A 22781-nucleotide genomic window follows, 5' to 3' on the forward strand; every position below is an offset into this window, starting at 1 on the left:
ATCTATTCTGAGGCGGACGCAATCATCGAAATACTACCGAGAGGTTTTCTATCCACAGGTGCTGCGTCGCCCTATTTTGGTCCGATGGGCCGTGTATCAAGTTGGGTCCATTATGGACGTGTCCTAGGGTTGGAGCACGACCCCAACACCCCCCTGGTCGTCCTCCTAGGTATTAATAAGGATTAGAGCCACCACGAACAGATTGGGTTTTGTTTTGATGTAAGTTTAGCCATTGCTACTTCCTTGTAGACGCGTGTGTCAACTAGACCATCCGTTCTACTCGATTCGGAACCCCAACTTTGTGATTTCAGATTTGTTTTCATCTCCATATTTGCAATTGAGTTGCTTGTTCTACTTGTTCTTGCTTGTTCTTCGATTGCTTGCAGGACGAGTGCCCTAGTGGCCGGGTGACGCGCTCCACAAGATCGCGGCAGCCATTGGAGGTGGTGTATCGGTTGCTAAGGCGCAGCTTGGAAGATTGTAGTCGGGTCGTGAACGTCGTCTCCATCCACCAATCGAGTTATCCACGCCTCTCATCGAAAGATCGGGATTCAACCCTAGCGGGTTCATACCAGGCTCGTCTTCGGAGGAAAGAGTGGGGGGCCCACAAAGGGCACCTCGACCTCCGAAGCCGGGTGAACGTTGAGAGACCACGCTGTTCGCCATGTGGAGCGAAGAAGCCGTACGAGGAGTCAGATGGAGAAATCTGTATGAAGATCGTATTTCCCGTTGTAGCCTGAAATATTTTTGGAATCCGACCGTTGAGCAACGGTAATTGTAATTGTACTTTGTGGCGGTTGATCTCTCTATAAATAGCGGAGTCACTGTAATTGATGGGACGGTTGGTCCGAAGTAAATGAGAGTAAATGTCACTTATTGATGTTCATTGCGCCACATTTATTACACTCAGTTTGACTTAACTTGGAATCGTTAGAAGAAGGTTAGGTTAGCCCCTCGCCTATCTATTCCGCCGGGAGGGAGCCTACCCCTTCGGAGGAAGGATTCTTTGATTGTTGTGACGGAGTCCACTTCGGGATCGTTTTCCACCAACAGGAGAAACAATAGACTTTTGTACAGGTTACAACCACGAGACTAAGAGCCTCTTTGAATGGGAGGAATCTCAAAATGTAGGAATAGGAAAAAAATGGAAATAAAGTTGTATGACATCTGCAATCCTATAGGATTCAAGAATGTAGAAAAGTTTGTAATAAAGTGTTTGGGTGCAACATAGGAAAAATAAAGGAATGAGAAGAGAGATAGACACAAAGTAAAGTTTCCAAGAGATTAGATCTCATGTTAAATTTCCTCCAAACTTCATATGGATTGAGCTAGTCCATAGTAATTTTGAAGGTTTGGAAGATAGCTAATCATTTGTTCCAAAGGGCTATATAGGAAAAATTCCTATAGGGTTCAAATCCTACAAAAATCCTTTATGAATCCTATGTTTCAAAGGAGATCTAAGAGGCTCAAATCACTTTGGTAGTTGCTTGTTTATAAAGTAAAGAATCCAAGACATTAGTTAGAAGAAATTGTATGTGAAGCATTTAAGAGTAAATAAATTAGTCCTTCCGTTCCAAATTGTAGATCGTTTTGGCTTTTCTAGATGCATATATTTTTGTATATATTTAGATATAATATTCAGGTATCCGTTCCAAATTGTAGATCGTTTTGGCTTTTCTAGATGCATATATTTTTGTATATATTTAGATATAATATTCAGGTACATAGTAAAAAACATGTACAATTTATAATGGAGGGGTAGCTCCACGTGAAGTATTTCTAAGTATATGCAAATAAGTTTTATATATTATATAATTGATTGTAAGTGTAGGCTACAGCACTCAACGGTTTCGCCTAGAAGCATAATGCTTATATTGCTCACCCATAACCTCCTTTTACATGTTTTAGGATGCTCCCATTTCACTCCAGCTACATCACTTGCCAGCTCATGAATTTACTAGATATGCATGTTGATTGCTAGTGAAGTATTTTTAAGGTACGTACAAATAGGTAAGTTTTAGAGTATATAAATTGATTGTAACAAGATGCATTGATACATGGTCAAAACATTTTGCTTTAATAAAAAATAGATGAATGGAATATAAAGAAAGCCTAAATTAAGGAGTTGAAAGATGCAAAACTAGGTCACCGTGCTAAGAAGCCAGAACCAAACAATATTGTTTAAGTTTATGAACTATAAATAGTTAAGAATTGTCGGGTCGGCTGACCGCGACTGGCTTAGTGTAGCGCTTAATCCTGGAAATACAAAGCTTCTAAAGAAATTAATGGAAAGCCAAATTTATAGTATTTTCAGCATATTGGGAAAGTTTATAAAAAATAGTAATCCGGCAGATCCTTTTACTTTTTTCGCGATAATCATGTTGGGGATCGCCAAAAATATTGGCACCCTCGAACGTCGGCTCGAAGCCCCGATTATAACCCTCGCAGAGTGCATTCCTTAACCCCGCGTCTTTGAAAGCTCCGAGGATAGCGGCGGACGGACGACCCTCGAACCCTCGTATGTTTGTGGCCTATTCCGCGTTCCGAGGGCTACGAGTGTTGGCAAGGTTGAAAGAAGTATAATGTGCTGACCCTTGAAGGGTTGGACCTAACGGCAAACGCCAGCTTGTGTGAAGAGGGATGTGACCATGCGAGGGTAACCGTGGAAGGGTTGTATGGAGAAGCAAGGATGAAGCCTCGAAGGTGTGCTAACTCAACCTAAGGGTATGTTCGGATACTCGGTATAAAGTTTAGTCCTTGTCACATCAAATTTCAGATGCTAATTAGAAAGACTAAATATGAGTTAGTTATAAAACTAATTGCAGAAGCCCTAGGCTAATTCGCAAAATGAATCTATTAGGCCTAATTAATCTATTGTTAGCAAATGGTTACTGTAGCACCACATTGCCAAATCATAGACTAATTAGGCTTAATAGATTCGTCTCGCGAATTAGCCTCTATCTGTGCAATTAGTTTTGTAATTAGCTTATATTTACTCTTAATCAGTATCAAAAATATCTGATATGATAGGGTTAAAGTTTAGCCCCTGGTATTCAAACAGGTCCTAAGCCTCGCCGGTTCAATTCATCAACAGGCCAAACTCCTCCAGATGAAGTTCCGAGCTTGCGGGCATGCGGCGGGAGAAACGTGATCACGTGTAGAAGTTCAATTTGTACACGTGTACCTAAATAATTTTTATGTACAATATATTCCAAGAATGCAGTAATTGAGTAAAGGTATTTTCAGAATGTAAAGTAGGCCAAGTCACCGTAAAAGGAAACCCTCAGGGCTTGACTTTTTCAATTAATAAAGAGTATTCGTTTCCATTCCAACCCTAAAACCAAAGATAAAAAATAATTCGCTTGGAGGAATTTTTTTATAATTATTCGCTTGGCGGAGTTGTGCTCCGACTGCACAAGCTTGCGACGCCAAGACGCACAGGTGTACATACGTCACCCATCCCGTCCCATCGCGGGTACGCTCCTCCCAGGGCCACGTGGCCGCCGCCGTCCCGTCGCGTCCGCTCCTCGCGTTTCCCGCCATTAACGCACCTCCTTTTCCTCTTCCTTGCGAAGCCGCTTCAATCCAACCCAACCCCGCCCCCGCGCCCTGGCTGGAACCTTCCGGAATCCTGGAACCCCCGCGTCCGCCGCCGCAGTCGTGATGGCCCCACCGTCTTCCAAGCGCTCGGACTCCGACGTCGCGCTCCAGGCCGCCATCGACGGCAACCTCCGCCTCCTCAAGAGTAACCGCCCCCAATCTCTCTCCGCTCTCTCGTTTCGATTTGGTTTAGAGTTTAAACAGCCGCGCCAAGTATTCCTCGAAGATTCGTTGTCGATTTCTTTCGATTTGTTGGCTAGTTTAGGCAGGGATGCCCGTCTGGCCGTCTCGAGACTAAATAATCGGCTCACCAGGGTTTGTCCTGGTTTCAATCAATCGCAACGGTTTTCGATTTCGAGTTACTGTAGTCTTCTGTTCCGATCTTTTTGTTTACTGTTGTTTTTGCAATTTCTCTTGGTTAGAGATGGCAGCCAAGGTGAACCTGCGGGAGGCCAAGGATGACAACGGCCGGAACGCGCTCCACTTCGCCGCGGCCAGGGGCCGCCTGGAGGTCTGCAGGTTCCTGGTGGAGGAATCGGGGCTCGATGTCAACTCCCCAGCCACAGAAGGTGCGTCTGAACCTTTCGCTTCATTTGGAGCACTCCCAGCGTGCTACTATTAGTATCGCTGACATTCTTCCGCTGTAGGTGGGATGCCGGTCCACTTCGCCGCGGCCGGAGGGGATGAGAGTGTCCTGGGATACCTGCTCGACCGTGGCGGCAACCCAGGGGTGCCTGACTCCAAGGGCTCCACCCCGCTGCACGATGCAGCAGAGCAAGGTGCCGCTCTGAGGAGGGCCTAAATTGTCTGTCTTTGCTCTCTAACTAGGAGCCCATGTTGTACTTGAATTGGAGTTTGCGCGCTAATACCTCTTTGTGCCTCAGGGCACTGCGAGGCTGTAAGGTTGTTGCTGTCCAAGGGTGTTGATGTGGATCCGGTCAATTACCGTGGGACGCCGCTGCACCTGGCCGCCGCTAAGGACAAGGATCAGGTTGTCAAGATCCTGCTGGAACATGGTGCTGATGTAAGCTGTTAGTTTTACTGTTGCCTCATTACTCTACTGGCTAGATTGGACAGGCGTCCGTGACAAATTCTTCATTCCTTATTGTCAAATTGTTCTGCTTTTCCGATGGGCCGCAGAATAGAGAATACTTGGTGGCCTTATCTTTTGAAGTATTTTTGATGATCTTGACTAGTTATGGAAACTGTGATTCCTTTTATTCTGCAGCCCAACAAAGTTGTCAATCATGTCTTCTCACCGCTCATGATGGCATGTTGCGGGCATTCCTTGAAATGCATTAAGCTGCTGGTTCAGGTCTAGTTATTTCTTGACTTAACTTGATGTGTCCTAACTCAATAGCCTTTCTATTTCCATTGAATTTGCTGTCATGATTACATGTGGGTGTTCTTGCTGTTGCTACCTAAACTTTGTATTGTCAATTCTATAGGCTGGTGCTGATGTGAACTTTATAACTCCCTCTGGACCATCCATTTTAATGGAGGCAGTTGACGATGACTTAACTGACATTGTCAAGTTCTTGCTAGAGTCTGGAGCTGATCCTAACATTGCTGACGAGGTAATTATGACTCTGGTTTTGACTTTGCTTTTTATTTAGTTTCATACTTTTGAGGACTACAATCTCTTGGCATTTGCACATCAGATGGCTTTTGGTGGTAATTTAAAATCAAGGTTTCTTGAGACCAGGGGTGCATTGTATAATTTAAGTTGTTCATGTCAGGCAATTTTGGTACACTTGTTGTGTATTCTGGTCCATCATTTTAGCTTCAGACTGCAGTGGTCCGGTCATACTGTTATTTGTTTCTCTAGTGATAAGTTACCTGTGCATACATTTATGAATATCTTCATAGTTCATTTAGATCAGGTTCTGCACCTATGAATCATGGTACCAGATTGTTTAGAAGTTAGAACAGACCACTGAAATTCTATTGTTGAAGTGTTAATCAAGGCACACCTAAAACTATTCGCAGGACTTGATCACCAATTAGAATTTTGCAGGGAGTAATTTTGCTAGCTTTCATTTAGAGTCTGCTTTACTTATTTTAGCGTTATCTAGATCTACTACTTGCATTGTGATAAATTAGGGAATATCTCATTTTTCTCTTTCTTTCTTTTTGGCAAAAATACTTGTATTGTTGATATCTTTTTCATGTTTCATGCCAGATTGCATTACTGCGTTTGCTTTTTCTTTAAAATGCAGGATGGGAAAATCCCAATCATGTGTGCAGCAGTTCGTGGGCATCGTGAGCTTGTCGAAATTCTGTTACCTAAGACAAGATCAATTCCATCTGTGCCAGACTGGAGCGTTGATGGGATAATTAGAAGTATGAAATATCTGCGTTTTGAGGCTCAGGTATGTAAGTAGTTTCTTATGGGCACTGCTTTCTCAGTCAAGCTTGCAGTAGCCCAATTTGTCATCCGTAACATTTATGATATCTGACCCCCTTGAATGCCATGTCCTTTTGTGTAACTGCACATGCTATTGTATTTAGGATGCAGCTCTGGTGGAAGAACGGATAGCTGATGCCAAGTCACAAGGAAAGGAAGCTTTCGCAAAAGGGGAGTACCTTGCAGCCATTTACTTCTATTGCCAAGTAATGCTCGAACCAATCTAAACTATATTTTTTTTGGAAATTGGAATAATACAAAATGTAATAGGAGTAGACTTTTAAGTTGTTTCCTCAAGTCCTGAATGATGGAGGCCAATAGTTGATGTTGATTTCTCCATATTCCATGACATTAGGTGGTGGAGCACTTTTACTGCATTGGACTATTACCAACTGTTGGCATAAATCTGATGCTACGCTTATTTTTATGTTTTATTAGACCACTGAAACCTCCACTTTTGGTCCCTGTACTATAAGTTTGTCCAATTTACCCCTATACTATAAATCTGGTTAGTAGCCTGCACTTCAGTACTAGTTCAATTAAGGTCCAAAAGTACCCTGAGGGCAGTTTTGCTATGGGAGCATGGATTTACTCCAGCTTAGAAGGTATACTGGGTTCATTTTAAATTTGATAAAAATAGAGACTACTTTAAAGTTATGGAAAAATTGGAACACTCCTGAAAATATTTAAAAAATATAACACTTTTTTGGCCCATCCCACTATTGGTTACCTTTGGAATTTCTAATAGCAACAGAATAGTAGGAAAGTAACATGTTTTTTAGAAAGATTAGAAATTAACAAGTGGGTGAGAAGTGCCAGAACAGGAACATAAGAATATTACAATTTTTGGAGATCTGATGTTTTTTCCCTTAAATAGATGAATTGAAACTATTAAACTACAATAAATTCATGCGGTCAATTTTGGCCCCCATTTGAACCAATTTTGAGAGAACGTGTGGAATCTAAGGGTCCCTTTGGTTGGGCTTTTGAAGTGCTTTGGCTTCAAAAAAAGTTGAAAGCCAACCAAAGGGACCGGCTTCCTCTCAACTGCTTTGAAGAAAGCTGCTTCTCGCAAGTTCATTTTTCACAGCACCGTCGGAAGGGCTTTGGCCGGCTGTGGATCCGTATTTTCACGAAATTTACCCACCCGCCACTGGTTATGTGTACCGTCATTCCCTTCCGACTGCCCCGTCCCCCCCCCCCCCCACCCGCTGGCGCTCCACCTGCCTTGCGCCGCAGCACCTTCCCGACGGCTCCTGGCCAGCCGCCCCTCCCCGCAGCTCCTATGCTGTTACCCCGCCTAATTTTTCCTTGCGTCGGCGCAACTCGAGGTGGCACCACGTTCCTTCGGGGATCCATTCGACGATGCCCCTCTCCAACCTTGGCAGCCGGCGCCCCTCTCCATCATCGACGGCTGGGCGAGTTGAAAGTGCTGGCAGCGTTCGACTTCTCCAAGATGCTGGTGGGCGGAGCTTCAGGCGGCAGGGCGCACGGGCGGCCGCGGAAACCAAGATTCCTGGCGGTCCGGTCGCTGAGGCTTGTCAGAGGTGGGTCAAAGGCGGAGGGGGGAGGTTGAGGAGGTGCGGGCGCGAGGGAGGAGGAACGGGGCCGGGGTGTGCACAAGCTCCGCCGCGGTGGCCCCGCGAGCGAGTGCGAGCTCCGCCACCGCGGCCTCGCCAGGGCGCGCGTGAGCTACGCTGTCGTGGCCCCGCGAGTGTGCGCGAGCTTTGTTGCCGTGGCCTCGTCGGGGCACGCAAGAGCTCCGCTCGTCGTCTCGCCATCCTTCGCTGCCTGCTCCTCCGCCCACCGGCAGCCGGCCAGCCCCCGGCGGCTCTCCTCCGTTGGCATGAGAAAGATGATGACGTGTGCAGAAAAAAAAAGAGAAATATGTATGTGAGATTGACATGTGGGGCCCACTAACAGCAGTTTCTTCAAAAGCCACAGTTATCCAACCAAACGGCTTTCGGCTTCTCCACAGCCCACAACTCACAACAGCTTTTTCACAGCTCACAACTCACAACAGCTTTTTCAGAAGTCACAGCTCAACCAAACACACTCTAACTAGTGCAGGTATCAGAAGTGAACTTTTTTTTTTCTAAAACTGATGTAAGGGAGAAGGCTATGCTCCTATGGAACCTGTCCTATGAAGTATGAAACCAAATGAATCCAAAGAAGCAGGACTCTTTCTGATTGTTTATGCAGGCAATGGAGAAAGACCCATTTGACGCCACCTTGTTAGCCAATCGGAGCTTGTGCTGGCTACGGCAAGGAGAAGGGGACCGAGCTCTGTTAGATGCTCAACAGTGCAGAATGATGAGGCCTCGTTGGTCCAAGGCATGGTACCGTGAGGGTGCCGCTCTCAGCTTGCTGAAGGTATAGTAGGCCGTTAGCTGCCACATCAAATTTAATATTGCAACCTAACACAATCTGTTCCCCTTATCTGCAGGACTACAAAGGAGCAGTCGATGCGTTCGTGCAAGCACTCAAACTTGACCCTGCGAGCGATGAGATCAAGAAAGCGTTAAGGCAAATGCTCTCGCTCCTTTCTATTTCTACTTTCGATTAATACCTAAATCGATCCAATTATCTGCGGGAACATGAACACCTAAATCCCACTCTTTCCGCAGGGAAGCCATTGATGCTATGAAGAGTGCTGCTGCTCGCAACCGTTAATATTCCTCCAGAGCACTTATTGGGGCTTTGTAGAATATATAGCACCAACCATGCCACTGCATAGACTGTACATAGCGGTGTGTGGCTCTGAGTGTTGGCTCTTTCGTGACGAACTTTAAGGTGTTTTGTGCCTGTCTGTGTGCTTGTTAGGCAGGAAAGCATAGCAGTGTATTTGACTTAGCCAGTACTGTTACAAATAGATGCTTGCTCCTTTTGTCTTCCTTGGAGAGACAAACGTAATATGTGGGTATTGTCGAGGCCTTATGTGTAATTTTCAGAAAGTAAAAGAAGCGCCCTTAATTCTGTCCAAGCTCCTGGTAATTGTTGTGGAAAGTGTCCATGGCTCCGTCTTTCTGATTCTAGTATTCAGATGCATTTAGCAATCGCATTATGACAGCACTAGTGGCAAGAATCAGGCTGGCCGGGCTGAGCCAAAGCATGCTCTCGTCTGGACTCTCGTTGTTTTGCGACAGTCTATGTACGGCTCAAATCATTGGAAGTTTCTCATATTTTTGGTGTGGCATAGAAATCGGTTACATGAAATAGTTCTAATATAAGCACGTGCAGTGCATTTCGTTCCGAGCAAACTGCAAACGTGATCGAAGGCGAAGAGGCAAACAGCCGTAGCGATACTTGTTTGCCTCAAAACGCCGTCCCCTCCGCTTCTCCCCCTACCAGCTCTCCAAGAACCCTGCGCCACGGTCGCCGAAGAACCTTCCGGAGCCCTAAAGCCCCAGGGCACGGACGGCCAGTCGGCCGGCGGCGCCATGGCCCTCAACCCCTGCGGCATCGCCATCCAGGCCGCCTTCGACGGCAACCTCCGCCTCCTCAAGAGTAAGCGCTCGCCATTGCTCCTTCTCGACTCGATCGACCTCCCGGATTCGCTAGCTCCATGCAAATTGCTCGTTAAATTAAATCCCCCCTTCCTCTTGGTTAGAGATGGCCGGCAAGGTGGACCTGCGGGAGGTCTCGGACCGCAACGGCGGCAACGTGCTGCACTTCGCCGCCGCCAAGGGCCGCGTCGACGTCTGCGCCTTCCTGGTCGAGGAATCCGGGCTCGACGTCAACTCCACCACCGCGCAAGGTGCGCGCGCGCCGCCGCCGCGTCGCTGAATCGATCCGGCTCGTCGTGGTGTGTGCTATTGCTCACCGAGACACGCCTCTTCCCTTGCAGGCGAGACGCCGATCGCCCACGCCGCCATCGCCGGGAAGGTGGACGTCCTGAGGTACCTGCTCGACCGCGGCGGCGACCCGGCGATGCCCGACTCCATGGGCGCCACGCCGCTGCACGATGCCGCGGATCACGATGCGTTCGTCATGGAGTCCGAATGTCTGATCCAGGGCACTACGAGGCTTATTAGAGGACTTATTGTGATTGAACGTGTGCTATCTCTTTGTGTCTCCAGGGCACCACGAGGCTGCAAGACTGCTGCTGTCCAGGGGTGTTGATGTGGATCCAATCGACTTTCGTGGAACGCCGCTGCACTTGGCTGCTGGGAAGGCCCATGATCAGGTTGTGAAGGTCCTCTTGGAGCACTGTGCTGATGTAAGACGTTACTTCCACAGTGACTTTGCAGTTATAAGTTGGGCATATGTATGTGATATATTTTATTTCCAGTAGCGATGAAGTAGTTTGCTGTATGAGCATCAGCAGAATGCCTTTTACCATGTGGATAGTTATATAAGAATGGCTCAGAAGAATGCTTGGCCGTCACAATTTTAGCAACCAAAATTTCAGAATTGTTTTTTCAGTTTTCTGACTAGTTATTGATATTAATCCGTTTCCCTTCTCAGCCGAACAGAGTTTTCAATTCCGTTTTTTCACCACCCATGTTGGCGTGCTGTGAGTGCTCCTTGGAATGCGTGAAGCTATTGGTTGAGGTACAGATGTACAGTTTCTTATTTACCTTGAACCTGTTGTTATCTCTTTATGTTTTTTTATGCATGAATGTACCCTGTTTTTGAAGGAAAACTTGTTGGGAGGAAGACCCTGACTAATAGTTAAAGAGCCCTTGTTACTTTGGTTGAATTTATATCATGATTACGTGTCGAAAACCCCTCTAAAGTTACCTAAATTTTGCAATGTCAATTCTACAGGCTGGTGCTGATGTGAATTTTAGAAATCCCTATGTACCAACTGCTTTAACGAAGGCAGCTGCCGCTGGCTTAACCGGCATTGTCAAGTTTTTGCTAGAGGCTGGTGCTAACCCTAACATTTCTGATGAGGTAAGTATGACTTTTTTTCTGCTTCTGTATTTTATTGCATTGAGGTTCAATTGCTTGCCCCCTTGTATATCTGATGGCTCAGTAGCGATATAAAACCAAGCTTTGTTGAGATCAGAAGGTCATTGTTCATGTGTGAATCAAGGACATACCATAAAGTAGGTCCGTATTCAGGTGCATCTTTTTGGGTTTGTTTCAGAATTCACTGCAGTGGTCTGGTAAGATGTTCCAAGATTCGTTATTGTGTGTTTGGAGGTTTTGCATCTCAGAATCATGGTACCAGTCCTGAGAAGACATTGATATTCTACTGTTTAAGTGTTAGTTTAGGTACACTGTACCTAGTAAGATTTCCAGCACTTGTTCTAACTAGAATTAAAGAGGGAGTAATTTGTTATCTTACCTTCAAATCCTGCTTTATTTAGTTAAAAAATTCGAGGACTATTACTACCATATAAATGAATTCCGAAATGTCTCATTGTCGGCTGTCGCGCATTTTCTCTGCTTGGTAAAAGAAAAAAAAAGACTCTCGGTAGTTTACAACATGTTCATGTTTCACACCGGGTTGTATTACCTCTTCCATTTTTGTCTGTATAATGCAGCTTGGGAAAAATGCAATCATATACGCAGCAGAAGGCGGCCTAGGTGATGTTGTTGAAATTCTCTTTCCTTGGACAAAACCAATCGTGTTTCTGCCTGACTGGAGTGTTGATGGGATAATTAATGCTATGAAATGTTTTAAGGTATATATCATAGCCTGTATTGCTGAGGCTTAATCATTGTTCCATGTTTTCAAATTTGGATATTGTGTCTAGGATGCGGGTTTGATGAAAGAGCATATATGTACTAGCTGATGCAAAGCTACGAGGAAATGAAGCGTTTGCAAAGGGTGACTATCGTGCAGCAATCTACTTATATGATGTGGTAATACATGCTCGAACCAATCTGAAGTGTATACTTGTTTGAAACAGTAAAACATGTTGCATGATGGTTCATGAGATAGGCTGGCCTGTAGTGTATGTTGATGTCTCTATAATCCTTTGCATAAGTTGCAGCACAATTATGTGTTCCCCATTCCATATGAGTGACCAAGAGTGTATTATGGAGTGTTCTTTGTTTTTGTAAGATCAGATGGCAATAAACTTGCTTGCAGTTTTACCACAAATCCTGAGAAAATAAGCCCTTGCTGATTTGTTTGTGTAGGCAATGAGCAGAGACCCCTTTGATGCTACCTTGTTTGCCAACCGGAGCCTCTGCTGGCTGCGGCTCAGAGACGGGAACAGAGCTCTGTTAGATGCTCAACTGTGCAAAAATATCCGTCCTCGCTGGTCGAAAGCATGGTACCGTTAGGGTGCAGCTCTCAGCTTGCTGAAGGTATAGTAGGCAGTGTAACAGTTGTGTCAAATTTAGCCTCGCAATCCAACCTAATATAATCTCGTCACTTTTGTCTCACCCTGGTGGCACCTCTTCTTAGAACTACAAAGGAGCAGTCCATGCGTTTGCGGAAGCGCTGAAGTTGGACCCTGCAAGTGATGAAATCAAGAAATCGTTAAGGCAATGCTCTAGTTTCCTTCGACTACTATTTTTCAGATCTCCTAATTGAGCCTATTAACCATGGGGGGCATGAACTTATAAAGTCAAACTCTTTCCATACAACTTTATTAGCTATCAACAGTTCCTAGGCCTTTGATTATTCATTTTTTTCAACGATCTTTTCAGGGAGGCCATTGAGACTGCGAGCACCACTAGCTCTGAAGAACAGAAACCTTGACCTGGTGCATCGGTTCGCATATCTCAGATTAAAGATCCCATCTAAGCATTATATGGTTTATACCATATGTAGTAATGGCATGCTGCTGCAAAGATTAGTTATGAGTTATGCTCGATAGATTTGCCCTTTTGCAATGAATTGTGAAATATATGGTGGCTGCCTGTATATTAGGTAATAGGTATAGGAAGCATATCAATGAACTGGATTGAACTAGTATTGTACATCTTCTAGTACCTACATGGCCATATTTTACCTAGTAAAGTTTCAGCGTTAATACGCTAATGTTCATTCTCTGGAATTCGATTGTGTAGCACACTTGCAGGCCCACCCATTCATCTAAGCTTTAATGTGATTAATTTCAGCCTATACTTTGCCTTCTCTCTGATTTGTTACTTGTTCCTTCTACCGAGTCTCCATTCTCTGCCATTTCAGCATTTCAGAATATGCCACCACAAGCCACCGTCCAGCATGGCGGTGGGCACTGTTGTCTGATGAACTATCTAGGATTTTTTACAAGGTGACAAAAAATTAAATAAATAATTTTAAAAAAATCAAAGAAAAGTGCCAATCAGCATCTTCCTAAAAGATACTCCTATGCTACTAGTGGCTACTCCTAACAAGGAGGGTGCACCTTAAGGTTTTTTTGGCTTGTGGCATGGCATGTTTAAAGCTAGCAAGAAGGCTGCATTTAACGTGCGAGAAATCGAAGTTGAAGAGATCATTTCTAATAGCAGGTTAGAGTTGCTATTACTTGGCTTTGACCATTAATTAGAGGATATGACATATTTGGAAACTCAAGGGATTAGTGGTTGGTCTAAAAATCATGAAGTTTGAATTTTAAGACATGTGCACGCCTTACATAAAATAAATGAGAAAGTTGTATCTACGTGATGTACTGTTGTCGAAGAGCATAGGTGATAAGTGGTATTGCTCCTGGACATATGTATACAGGGAGTGTAGATACTACGAGTGTGTTTGGATGGGTTATTGTTAAAGTTTAGCCTAGCTAAAATTTAGCACTTCCACCCATTAGCACTCCCGTTTGGAAATATGACTAATGGATAGAGCTAAAGTTCATCGAGTGCCATTTTTACCCCTTATCTCCTTATCTCTTCTTTCTCTCTCCCTCTTTTGGTCTTTTCACACGCTATTAGCATACATTAGTATTTTCTAAAAAATAGCACCTATTAACCTATCTTTACCCGCTAATGTTTTTGCAATTTTTGGATGGACTAAATTTTAGTTCTTCCATTTTGATGGGCTAACAGAGGAAAGTCTTCTTAAGGTCCTGTTTGGATACTAGGGGTTAAACTTTAGTCCCTATCACATTGTATATTTGGATACTAATTAAGAGTATTAAATATAAACTAATTACAAAACTAATTTCACAGATGGAGGCTAATTCGTAAGACGAATCTATTAAGCCTAATTAGTCCATGATTTGACAATATGGTGCTACAGTAACCATTTGCTAATGATGAATTAATTAGATTTAATAGATTCATCTCGCAAATTGCACAGAGCTTCTGCAATCAGTTTTATAATTAGTTCTGATGTGATAAGGGTTAAAATTAAATTTTAGCCGACAATCTAAACACACAGACCCTAAGAAAAATCGGTTTCCATTCTCCCATGCGTGAAAGCAACCGCGAGTAATGCGCACGCTTCTGCTCCTACCTCCTGCCCCGTCCCGTCCCGTCGAGCACACTTCCCGGCATCAAAGACTCCACCGCCCACGCGCGCCAGTACGGAGCCCGTCTGCCCTCTTCTTCCTTCCTCTGCAAACCCCTCGCGGATGTTCTTGAGCGGGTGTGTGGACATACCTAAGTTTACTTACCACATCGGATATTTGGATTTTAATTATGAGTATTAAACATAGACTATTTACAAAACCCAATGCACAGATGGAGTCTAATTCGCGAGACGAATCTATTAAGCCTAATTAGTCCTTGATTTGACAATATGCTGCTACAGTAAACATGTGCTAATCATGGATTAATTAGGCTCAATAGATTCGTCTCGCGAATTAGTATAGGGGTTCTGCAATTAGTTTTATAATTAGCTCACGTTTAGAGCAACTCTAATAACTCCAAAAAATTCTTCCCCAAAACTATGTATTGGAGGTTCTTCCAAAAAAATTTCCCCTAAAAACATATCAATTTACAACACATCGCTAATAAATAGCCCCCAATATTTTAAAACAGGCCACGTCATCGTATTGGGCCCATCGGAAGGGACGCGCGAGCGTGCGGGAATTAGGATTGGGTGAGGAATGCCAACGTTAAAATATACGTGGTGGTAGGCTGTTTTTTAGCGTTGCTAAAAAATTGAGGAAGGTTTGGGTGAACCGTTGGAGTTCGTTTTTTCTCTTTTTTTCCTGAAAAAGTATTGGGGGTAAGATTAACAACCTCTTGGAGTTGCTCTAACGTCTATCTAATTAGCATCCGGACATCCGATGTGACACTCCTAAAGTTTAGCACCTCGTATCCAAACACCAACCAACCTTGCGGAAGCCCTCCCTGAAGCCCCTTACAACGCTGGCGCCATGGCCATGGCCCCCAACTCCTCCGCCGTCGCCATCAAGGCCGCCATCGACGGCAAGCTCCGCCTCCTCAAGAGTAAGCGCACGGCCGTCGCTGCCATTGTTACTCCTCAAGATTGCGGATAGATGCTCCCCTCCGTGCTTCTTCAACGCAAATTTCTTCTTGAATCTCCCTTTCATTAGAAATGGCGAGCAGGATGGACCTGCGGGAAGCCAAGGACCCCAATGTGGGGAGCTTGCTGCATCTCGCCGCAGCCAGGGGTCACGTGGAGATCTGCAGGTTGCTGGTGGAGGAATCGGGGCTCGATGTGAACTGCACCAACCCCGATGGTGAGTGCCGCGTTGCTAGCTGAATCTTGCGCATCGATCGAGTGGTGTGCTTCCACTGAGAGCCTGATGCTTCTTCCCTCTGTGCGGAATAGGTGAGACGCCTGTAGCCGTCGCCGCCACAGGCGGAGAGGTGGGCGTCCTGAGGTACCTCCTCGACCACGGCAGCGACCCGGCGATGCCCGACGCCGCCGGTGGCACGCCGCTGCACATTGCGGCGGAGAACGGTGCGTTGCTCGGGGGATCTGCATGGTTCCTGTGTGATGTATGATCACTAGCTTACATACTTATCATCTGACTCACAATCTCTTTGTGTCTCTGATTCAGGGCACGAAGAGGCTGTAAGACTGCTGCTGTCCAGGGGTGTTGATGTGGATCCCCTCAACAATCGTTGTGTAACGCCACTGAACATTGCTTCAGGGAAGGGCCATGATCAGGCTCTGAAAGTCCTGCTGGAGCACAGTGCTGATGTGAGTAGTCACTTCCCCTATGACCTTGTTGCATTGGTAGCTCAATTGGATAGGTATTCGTCAAAGATTTCACTGCACTTGAAGACGAGCTAGTTCTCTGTGTGAGATCCTGCAGAATACATGGCAGGCACTTTTAATGCAAATGATTTCAGTGATCTGGCATCCGATTAGTACCAAAGCTGTTATTTTTTGCAGCCCAACAGAGGTGCTCATAATATATTTTCACCGCTCATGATGGCATGCACTTCAGGCTCCTTGAAATGCATCAAGCTATTGGTTGAGGTACAGTTACCTATTCGCTTAAACCTCGTGTATTCTCTTATGTTCTTTGCTTTTTTTTCCGAAACGAACCAAGCAGAAGAGCTGCCGATTATATTAAAAAGAAGAGGGTCCAGACTGGACAAGTACAAAAACACCAAGCGGTGCAAAGAGCAAAGAAAAAAAGGCTTGAAAAACCTATACAAACGCCCGGAAGTAAAGTATTAACACCGGGTTAGTAAAATGGAAAGGTGCTTTGCTCCGGTCGCGATCCACAAGGCAGACTCATCTCTAATCCTGTCGAACATCATGTTGATTGTAGATTCCTTCCGCTCAAAAATCCTTGAGTTCCTCTCCCTCCATACAGTCCATGAGACAAGCATGATCAAGGAGCGCATGCCTTTCCTCGAGCAGCACTGCGTTGTTGCCCTCGCCGACCACCAGTGGTCTAAACTCTCCTCATGCTCCCATAGCATCGGCTGAATCGCCATACAAGATATCCAATTTGCCACCATGTCCCACAGTCTGCGCGTCACCCTGCATTGAGTGAATAGGTACATTGCTGATTCTTGGTTGTTACGGCACAGTGGGCAGTTAAGTTGATTTGGCCACCCCCGTTTTTGCAGCCTATCTGCTGTCCATAGCATGTTTTGGATCGCAAGCCAGGAGAAGATCTTGCAGCTTCTGGGAGCCCATATCTTCCATATTAGAGCATCGAAGTTTGTGTATGTAGAGCCGATGAACTACGCATTGTATGCGGATTTGGCTGAGTAGTTCCCGTCCGCACTTAACTTCCATTTGATGTCATCCATCGACCCTGGTTGAAGCTGCACATTCTGTACAATATGTCATAAAAGGACATACTCCCGGAAGTGTTGTGCAGAGAAGTCTCGGTGCTGAAGGTTGATGTCATGAATCCAATTGTTATTGTGTAGCGCTTCCGCAGGCATCTATTCTTTTTTTCTGGATACAGAGTAAATGCGCGGAGCCACATCTCTTGGTCGTTGTCCCTGTGCCCATCCGCTGTTCCAAAAGGATGTCCTTGATCCATCGCCTATGCCAATAGTTGTACATGTGGCAAAGAGCTTCCTATCTGTGTTGTTACATGGAAGTTCGGATCCCACCCAGAGTTTATGGTCCTTTTTCCACTCTTGCCATAACCATCTTAGTCTCAATCCTCTTGCAAACCTTGTGAGGTTTAGGATCCCCACACCCCTAAGCCTGGTTGGTCTTGCGGATCTCACCCAATTGACTTTGCATTTTCCGCCTGTTATATCTGCAGCCCCTGACCTGAAAATTTTCTTCTGTCTATGGTCAATGTCCTTGAGCACTTGTTTTGGGGCGTCGAGCGCTGGTAGAAGGTACACCGCCTGTGAGGTTAGCACTGATTTGGTGAGCGTCAGACGTGCCATCATGGACATATTTTTCTCGCATTCCACACGGCAAGCTTGCTGATGGCCTTGTCAACAATATACTGGAAATGAACTCTTTCCAGCCTCATCGTCATTAGCGGCAGCCCCAAATATCTGAATGGGAAGGTTGCCGTTGTGACCGGCAGATCCCCAATCACATCCTCTAAATTGATACCTTCGCAACTTATAGGCACCACACTCGATTTTTCAAAGTTTGTTCTCAAACCTGTCGCCTCTCCAAACCTGGTGAGTAAGTCAGCAAGCGCTCTGATGTCATCATTGGATGGATTTAGGAAAATTGTTGTGTCACCTGCATACATGGAAGTTCGCAGGTTTAAGCATTTCCCTCTAAGTTTGGTGAGTAAGCCTCGCTCTGTGGCGACTTCTAGGAGGGCACGAAGCGGCTCAATGGCTATGACAAACAGGAACAGTGACAGGGGGTCACCTTGTCGTAGTCCTCGGTTGTGCTTGATGGGGCTGTTTGGTATCCCATTCAAGAGGACCCTTGACGATGATGTGTAGAACAGGGATGCCATCCAATCGCGCCACAGAGGGGGGAATCCTATGCGCTCCAGGAGGGAGAGCAGATAGTCCCATCGCACCGAGTCAAAAGCTTTCGCGATGTCTAGTTTGAGGAGTGTTGGTATTTTGAGCTAGTGGAAGCGTCATGCCATATTGCGGACCGTCAAGAAGTTGTCATGGATGCTTCTTTTTTTGATGAAGGCCGATTGTGAATGCGATATGAGGGCTTTCATACGAGGAGCTAGGCGCATGGCCAAGACCTTGGTAATTATCTTGACAAATGAGTGGATTAGGCTTATAGGCCTAAAGTCAGACACTACTTCAGCCCCTTCCTTATTTGGTATAGGTACGATATTGGCCGTATTGATTAACGGGAGACTTGTGTAGCGCAGATTGTGAAAAGCGTTAGCTGCCTCAATGAGATCGGCCTTTATTATGTCCCAGCAGGCCTTGAAGAACACACCTGTGAACCCATGTGGGCCTGGCTCCTTATTGGGAGGTAGTTCGTCGATTGCACGCTTAATCTCTGTCTCGGAGAAGGAGTCGTCGATGCCGTGAAGATCCAATGTGGGCAAGTTTAGACACGCCCAATTGATATCCTGTGATCTGTGGCCCGGATGGCCCATCATTTTACTAAACTGTTCTTGTATCAATTTTGCTTTGTCATCATGGTTGAAAGCCCAGCGTGTGTGTTGTCTAATCTTCTGAATGTAATTCTTTTTCCTTCAGCCATTTATTTTCCTATGAAAATACCTAGTGTTCGCATCTCCTAGTTTTAGGTTTTTTATGCGCGAGGCTTGTTTCTTCCTTACCCTCTTGATGACCGCAAGGCCAAGGATTCGCCGCTTTAGTTTCTATCGTAGTGTGATTTCCCCGGTGGTGAGGGGTCTCTGCTCTTGGGCCATGTCAAGCCTGAGTATCACAAGAAGTTGCATCTTGGCATCCGGGTAGAAGTTTTGGCTCCAGGCTTTCAACGCAGAGGCTGTTTGCATGAGCTTGCAGTAAAGGTGATGAAAAGGCTCATGATGATCGCAAGGCTTGTTCCATACTTCGGCTATGGCCTCCTTGAAGCGAGGCAGCTTCGTCAAGAAGTCCTCGAATCGGAAGGTGCATGGACGTCTTGGGCCGCTTTGGTTAGACAGCAGGAGTGGACAGTGATCTGAGTGGGACGTGGAGAGGGCGTGCAAGACATGTGACGCAAAAAGGTCATGGCCTTCCGCATTGCAGAATACACGGTCCAGCTTCACAAGCATTGAGTTTTCTTGTTCATTGCTCCAAGTGAATCTACGGTTCCGTAGAGGGATCTCCAATAGTTCACATCGGATAAGCGAGCCTCTAAACAGGCTCATTAGTCAATGATCCAGCCTCACATTATTTTTATCGCTGGCTTTGTAGATGAGGTTGAATTCCCCCATTATTACCCATGGGGTGCCAGTTGTAGGTCCCCCATTATTACCCATGTTCTTTGCTTGAATGTACACTGGTTTTTAAATGAAAACTTGTTCGGAACATGCTAATAACTAAATTAGCTTTGTTAGTTTGGTAGAATGCTTGAACATGCCAGCAATGTTTACATGTTCAAAACCTTTCTAAAGCTACCTAAGCTTTGCATTGTCAATTCTATATGTAGGCTGGTGCTGATGTCAACTTTAAAAGTCCCTATGGACCGAGCCTTTTAATGAACACAGTCGCCGATGGCTCAACCTAAGGTGTATACTCCCTCTGTCCACAAATATAAGTTTAGGGCATCAACGTGGTCTTCAATATGCTACTTTAACCAATAATATCAATAAAAATAAATTACTTAAAATAGAAAGAGTTACATATATATTAAGATAGTTGGTTTAATGATGAATCTAGTAACATCATTTTACATTGGTAATCTTTATCGATTTTTTTTGCTATTGACGGTCTAAGTAATAAATGTTTGACTTAAGACAAACTAGAAATGCTTATATTTGAGAGAGAGAGAGAGAGAGAGAGTAATTAGTTGGTCTCTTCTTCTTGTGAAACCTATATTACTGGCGCTTAATTAATTATTGTTCCATGTTTTTAGGATGCAGGTTCAATGAAAGAACATATACCAGCTGATGCGAAGCAACGAGGAAACGAAGCACTTGCAAAGGGGGACTACCTTGGAGCAAGCTACTTATATATCATGGTAAATGCTTCAACCAAATTTGAAGTGTTTACTTTTTGAAACAATAAAAGTGTTGTGTAATGGATGTTTATTGGTTCCCGAACATCATGTTTGGGAGGCAGTTATTTTCCGGTTGCCCGTACATGTATGTTAACTTTTCTGTAATCCCGTGTATAAGCTGCATATATAGCACTTACGCTCCATTACATATGATGGACCAATGTCCAATAGTTTATCTTCAAGTCATCAAGTGGCCTCTTTTTTCATTAAAAAAGACTACAGGACAAATATGCGGTTTATTCACACTAGATGTCAAATTAAAGCAAAAAAAAGCCATGTTATAAGCTATACTGATTTACCATGGCACCACGGATCCTGAGCAATTGGGTTGTGCTGATTGTTAATGCAGGCAATGCACATGGATCCACTTGATGCTACCTTGTTCTCCAGCAGAAGCCTATGTTGGTTGAGTCTGGGAGATGGAAAGAGTGCTCTGTCAGATGCTCAACAATGCAAAATGATGCGACCTTGAAATGCATCAAGCTATTGGTTGAGGTAGAATTATTTATTCACTTAAACTTCGTGTTTGTCTTGTGTTTGTTACTTCAATTATTAGTTTGGTTGAACGTGTCATCCATGCATGTTTACATGTTGAAAACCTGTTTAAAGCTAAATTTTTGCATTGTTGTCAATTCTATACATAGGCTGGTGCTGATGTGAACTTTAAAAGTCCCTGTGGAGCAAGCCCTTTATTGAAGGCAGTCGTCGATGGCTCAACTGACATTGTCAAGTTCCTGCTAGAGGCTGGAGCTAACCCTAATACTCCTGACATGGTAAGTATATGTAGGTCCTTTGGACGTGCATTCTACTAGTGTCCTGTAGGTCTGTAATCAAGGGCATCTTTACCGTTGTTGTGGATGTTATTACCTTTTGTCTTTACAATGCAGTTTGGTGAAATTCCAATCATGCACGCAGCACATGAAGGACGACGTGATCTTGTCAAAGTTATCTTTCCTCATACTAAACCAATCTCATCTCTGCCCAACTGGAATGTTGATGGGATAATTACTACTATAAAACATATGCCTTCCAATGCTAAGGTATACACTTAACTGGTCTCTCTTTCATGATAACCTGTATTTACTGTTGCTTAATGATTCTTCCATGTTTATAGATTGAGGAGAAAGAACAGGTAGTAGCTGATGCGAAAGCTACGAGGAAATGAAACCTTTGCAAAGGGAGACTACCTTGGAGCAAGCTACTTCTATGGCATGGTGAACGTATAAACCAATCTGAAGCAGATACTTGTTTTAAATAATAAAAATGTTAACTACGTGATGGATAATTGTTAGTTCTGTGACATGTATCATGCCTGGGAGACAGTTGTTTTCCTCTTGCCTGTGTATCTTGACTTCTGTAATCCCTAGCATCTATGTCACAGAGCACTTTATGCTCCACTACAACTGGAGTGACCTATTTTTTTTTTGTTAATGCTGATTTACAATGGCACCACGTATCCTGAGAAATTGGGTCATGCTGTTTGTTAATGCAGGCGATGGCCATAGATCCACTTGATGCTACCTTGTTTTCCAACTGAAGCCTATGCTGGTAGCGTTTCAGAGATGGAGAGCTAGCTCTGTTAGATGCTCAAAAATGCAAAATGATGCGTCCTCGAAAGGCATGGTACCGTGACGGGGCAGCTCTCAGCTTGTTGAAAGTACGTATATACTAGGCAGTGTAGCAGCTGTGTCAAATTTATCCTCGCAATCTAATCTAATCATTCCATTTGTATCTTACCCTTGTTGTTTCTCTATATGCCTAGAACTACAAAGGAGCAGCTAATGCATTTGTGGAAGCGCTGAATCTTGACCCTGCAAATGACGAGATCAAGACAGCATTAAGGCAATGATTTTGTTTGAATGTTTCCATCTAATGCTACTTTTCAGTTATCTCCCTAATTTAGAATATTATGTGTTGGGGTATTCTTATTAGGCATTTGTTCATGAAACTTGCAGGGAGGCCGTTGAGGCTCTGGGGTGCACTGCTCGTCCCGAAGAACAGAACCCTTGAACTGTTGCATCTGTTCGTATGCCTCAGATTAACGATCCTATATAGCACTGTAGGGCTTATAATATATCCAGTGACAATGAACCGCCGCAAAGACTTGTTCCGAGTTATGCTTGACTGTTTTACTCTTTTGCAATGAGCTTTAAAATGTTTTATGGCTGCCTGTAAGTTTAAACAGGAAGCATATGGATGAATCATAGTGAACTAGGGCTATTTATATCATACTATATATTTCGTAATGGTCTTATCATTATTCCTAGTAAAGTTGCATTGCTAGTAAACTAAATTTGGCTTTGACGAATTTGGTTGGGTATGACACTTGCAGGCTTGCCAATTCTTTTAAGCTATAATGGGATTACTTCCAGCCTTTTT

General features: G+C 44.5%; 1 protein-coding gene and 2 pseudogenes across 1 annotated transcript; all 3 read left to right on the forward strand.

Annotated features, from left to right (window-relative positions):
• Positions 1-3980: 3980 nt before the first annotated feature.
• Positions 3981-8680, forward strand: LOC117847817 (uncharacterized). The gene is made up of 10 exons (XM_034729102.2): positions 3981-4169; positions 4248-4379; positions 4485-4624; positions 4829-4915; positions 5049-5177; positions 5820-5972; positions 6112-6213; positions 8210-8380; positions 8454-8533; positions 8635-8680. Exons 1-10 carry the CDS (start codon positions 4025-4027, stop codon positions 8678-8680), a joined length of 1185 nt encoding a protein of 394 aa, XP_034584993.2. The 5' UTR covers positions 3981-4024.
• A 551-nt stretch (positions 8681-9231) lies between these two features.
• LOC117849369 (uncharacterized) lies at positions 9232-12671 on the forward strand (annotated as a pseudogene).
• Positions 12672-15222: 2551 nt separating this feature from the next.
• LOC117849370 (uncharacterized) lies at positions 15223-22412 on the forward strand (annotated as a pseudogene).
• Positions 22413-22781: the final 369 nt, after the last annotated feature.

This window comes from Setaria viridis, chromosome 3 (assembly GCF_005286985.2).
Source record: "Setaria viridis chromosome 3, Setaria_viridis_v4.0, whole genome shotgun sequence".
Lineage (NCBI taxonomy): Eukaryota > Viridiplantae > Streptophyta > Magnoliopsida > Poales > Poaceae > Setaria > Setaria viridis.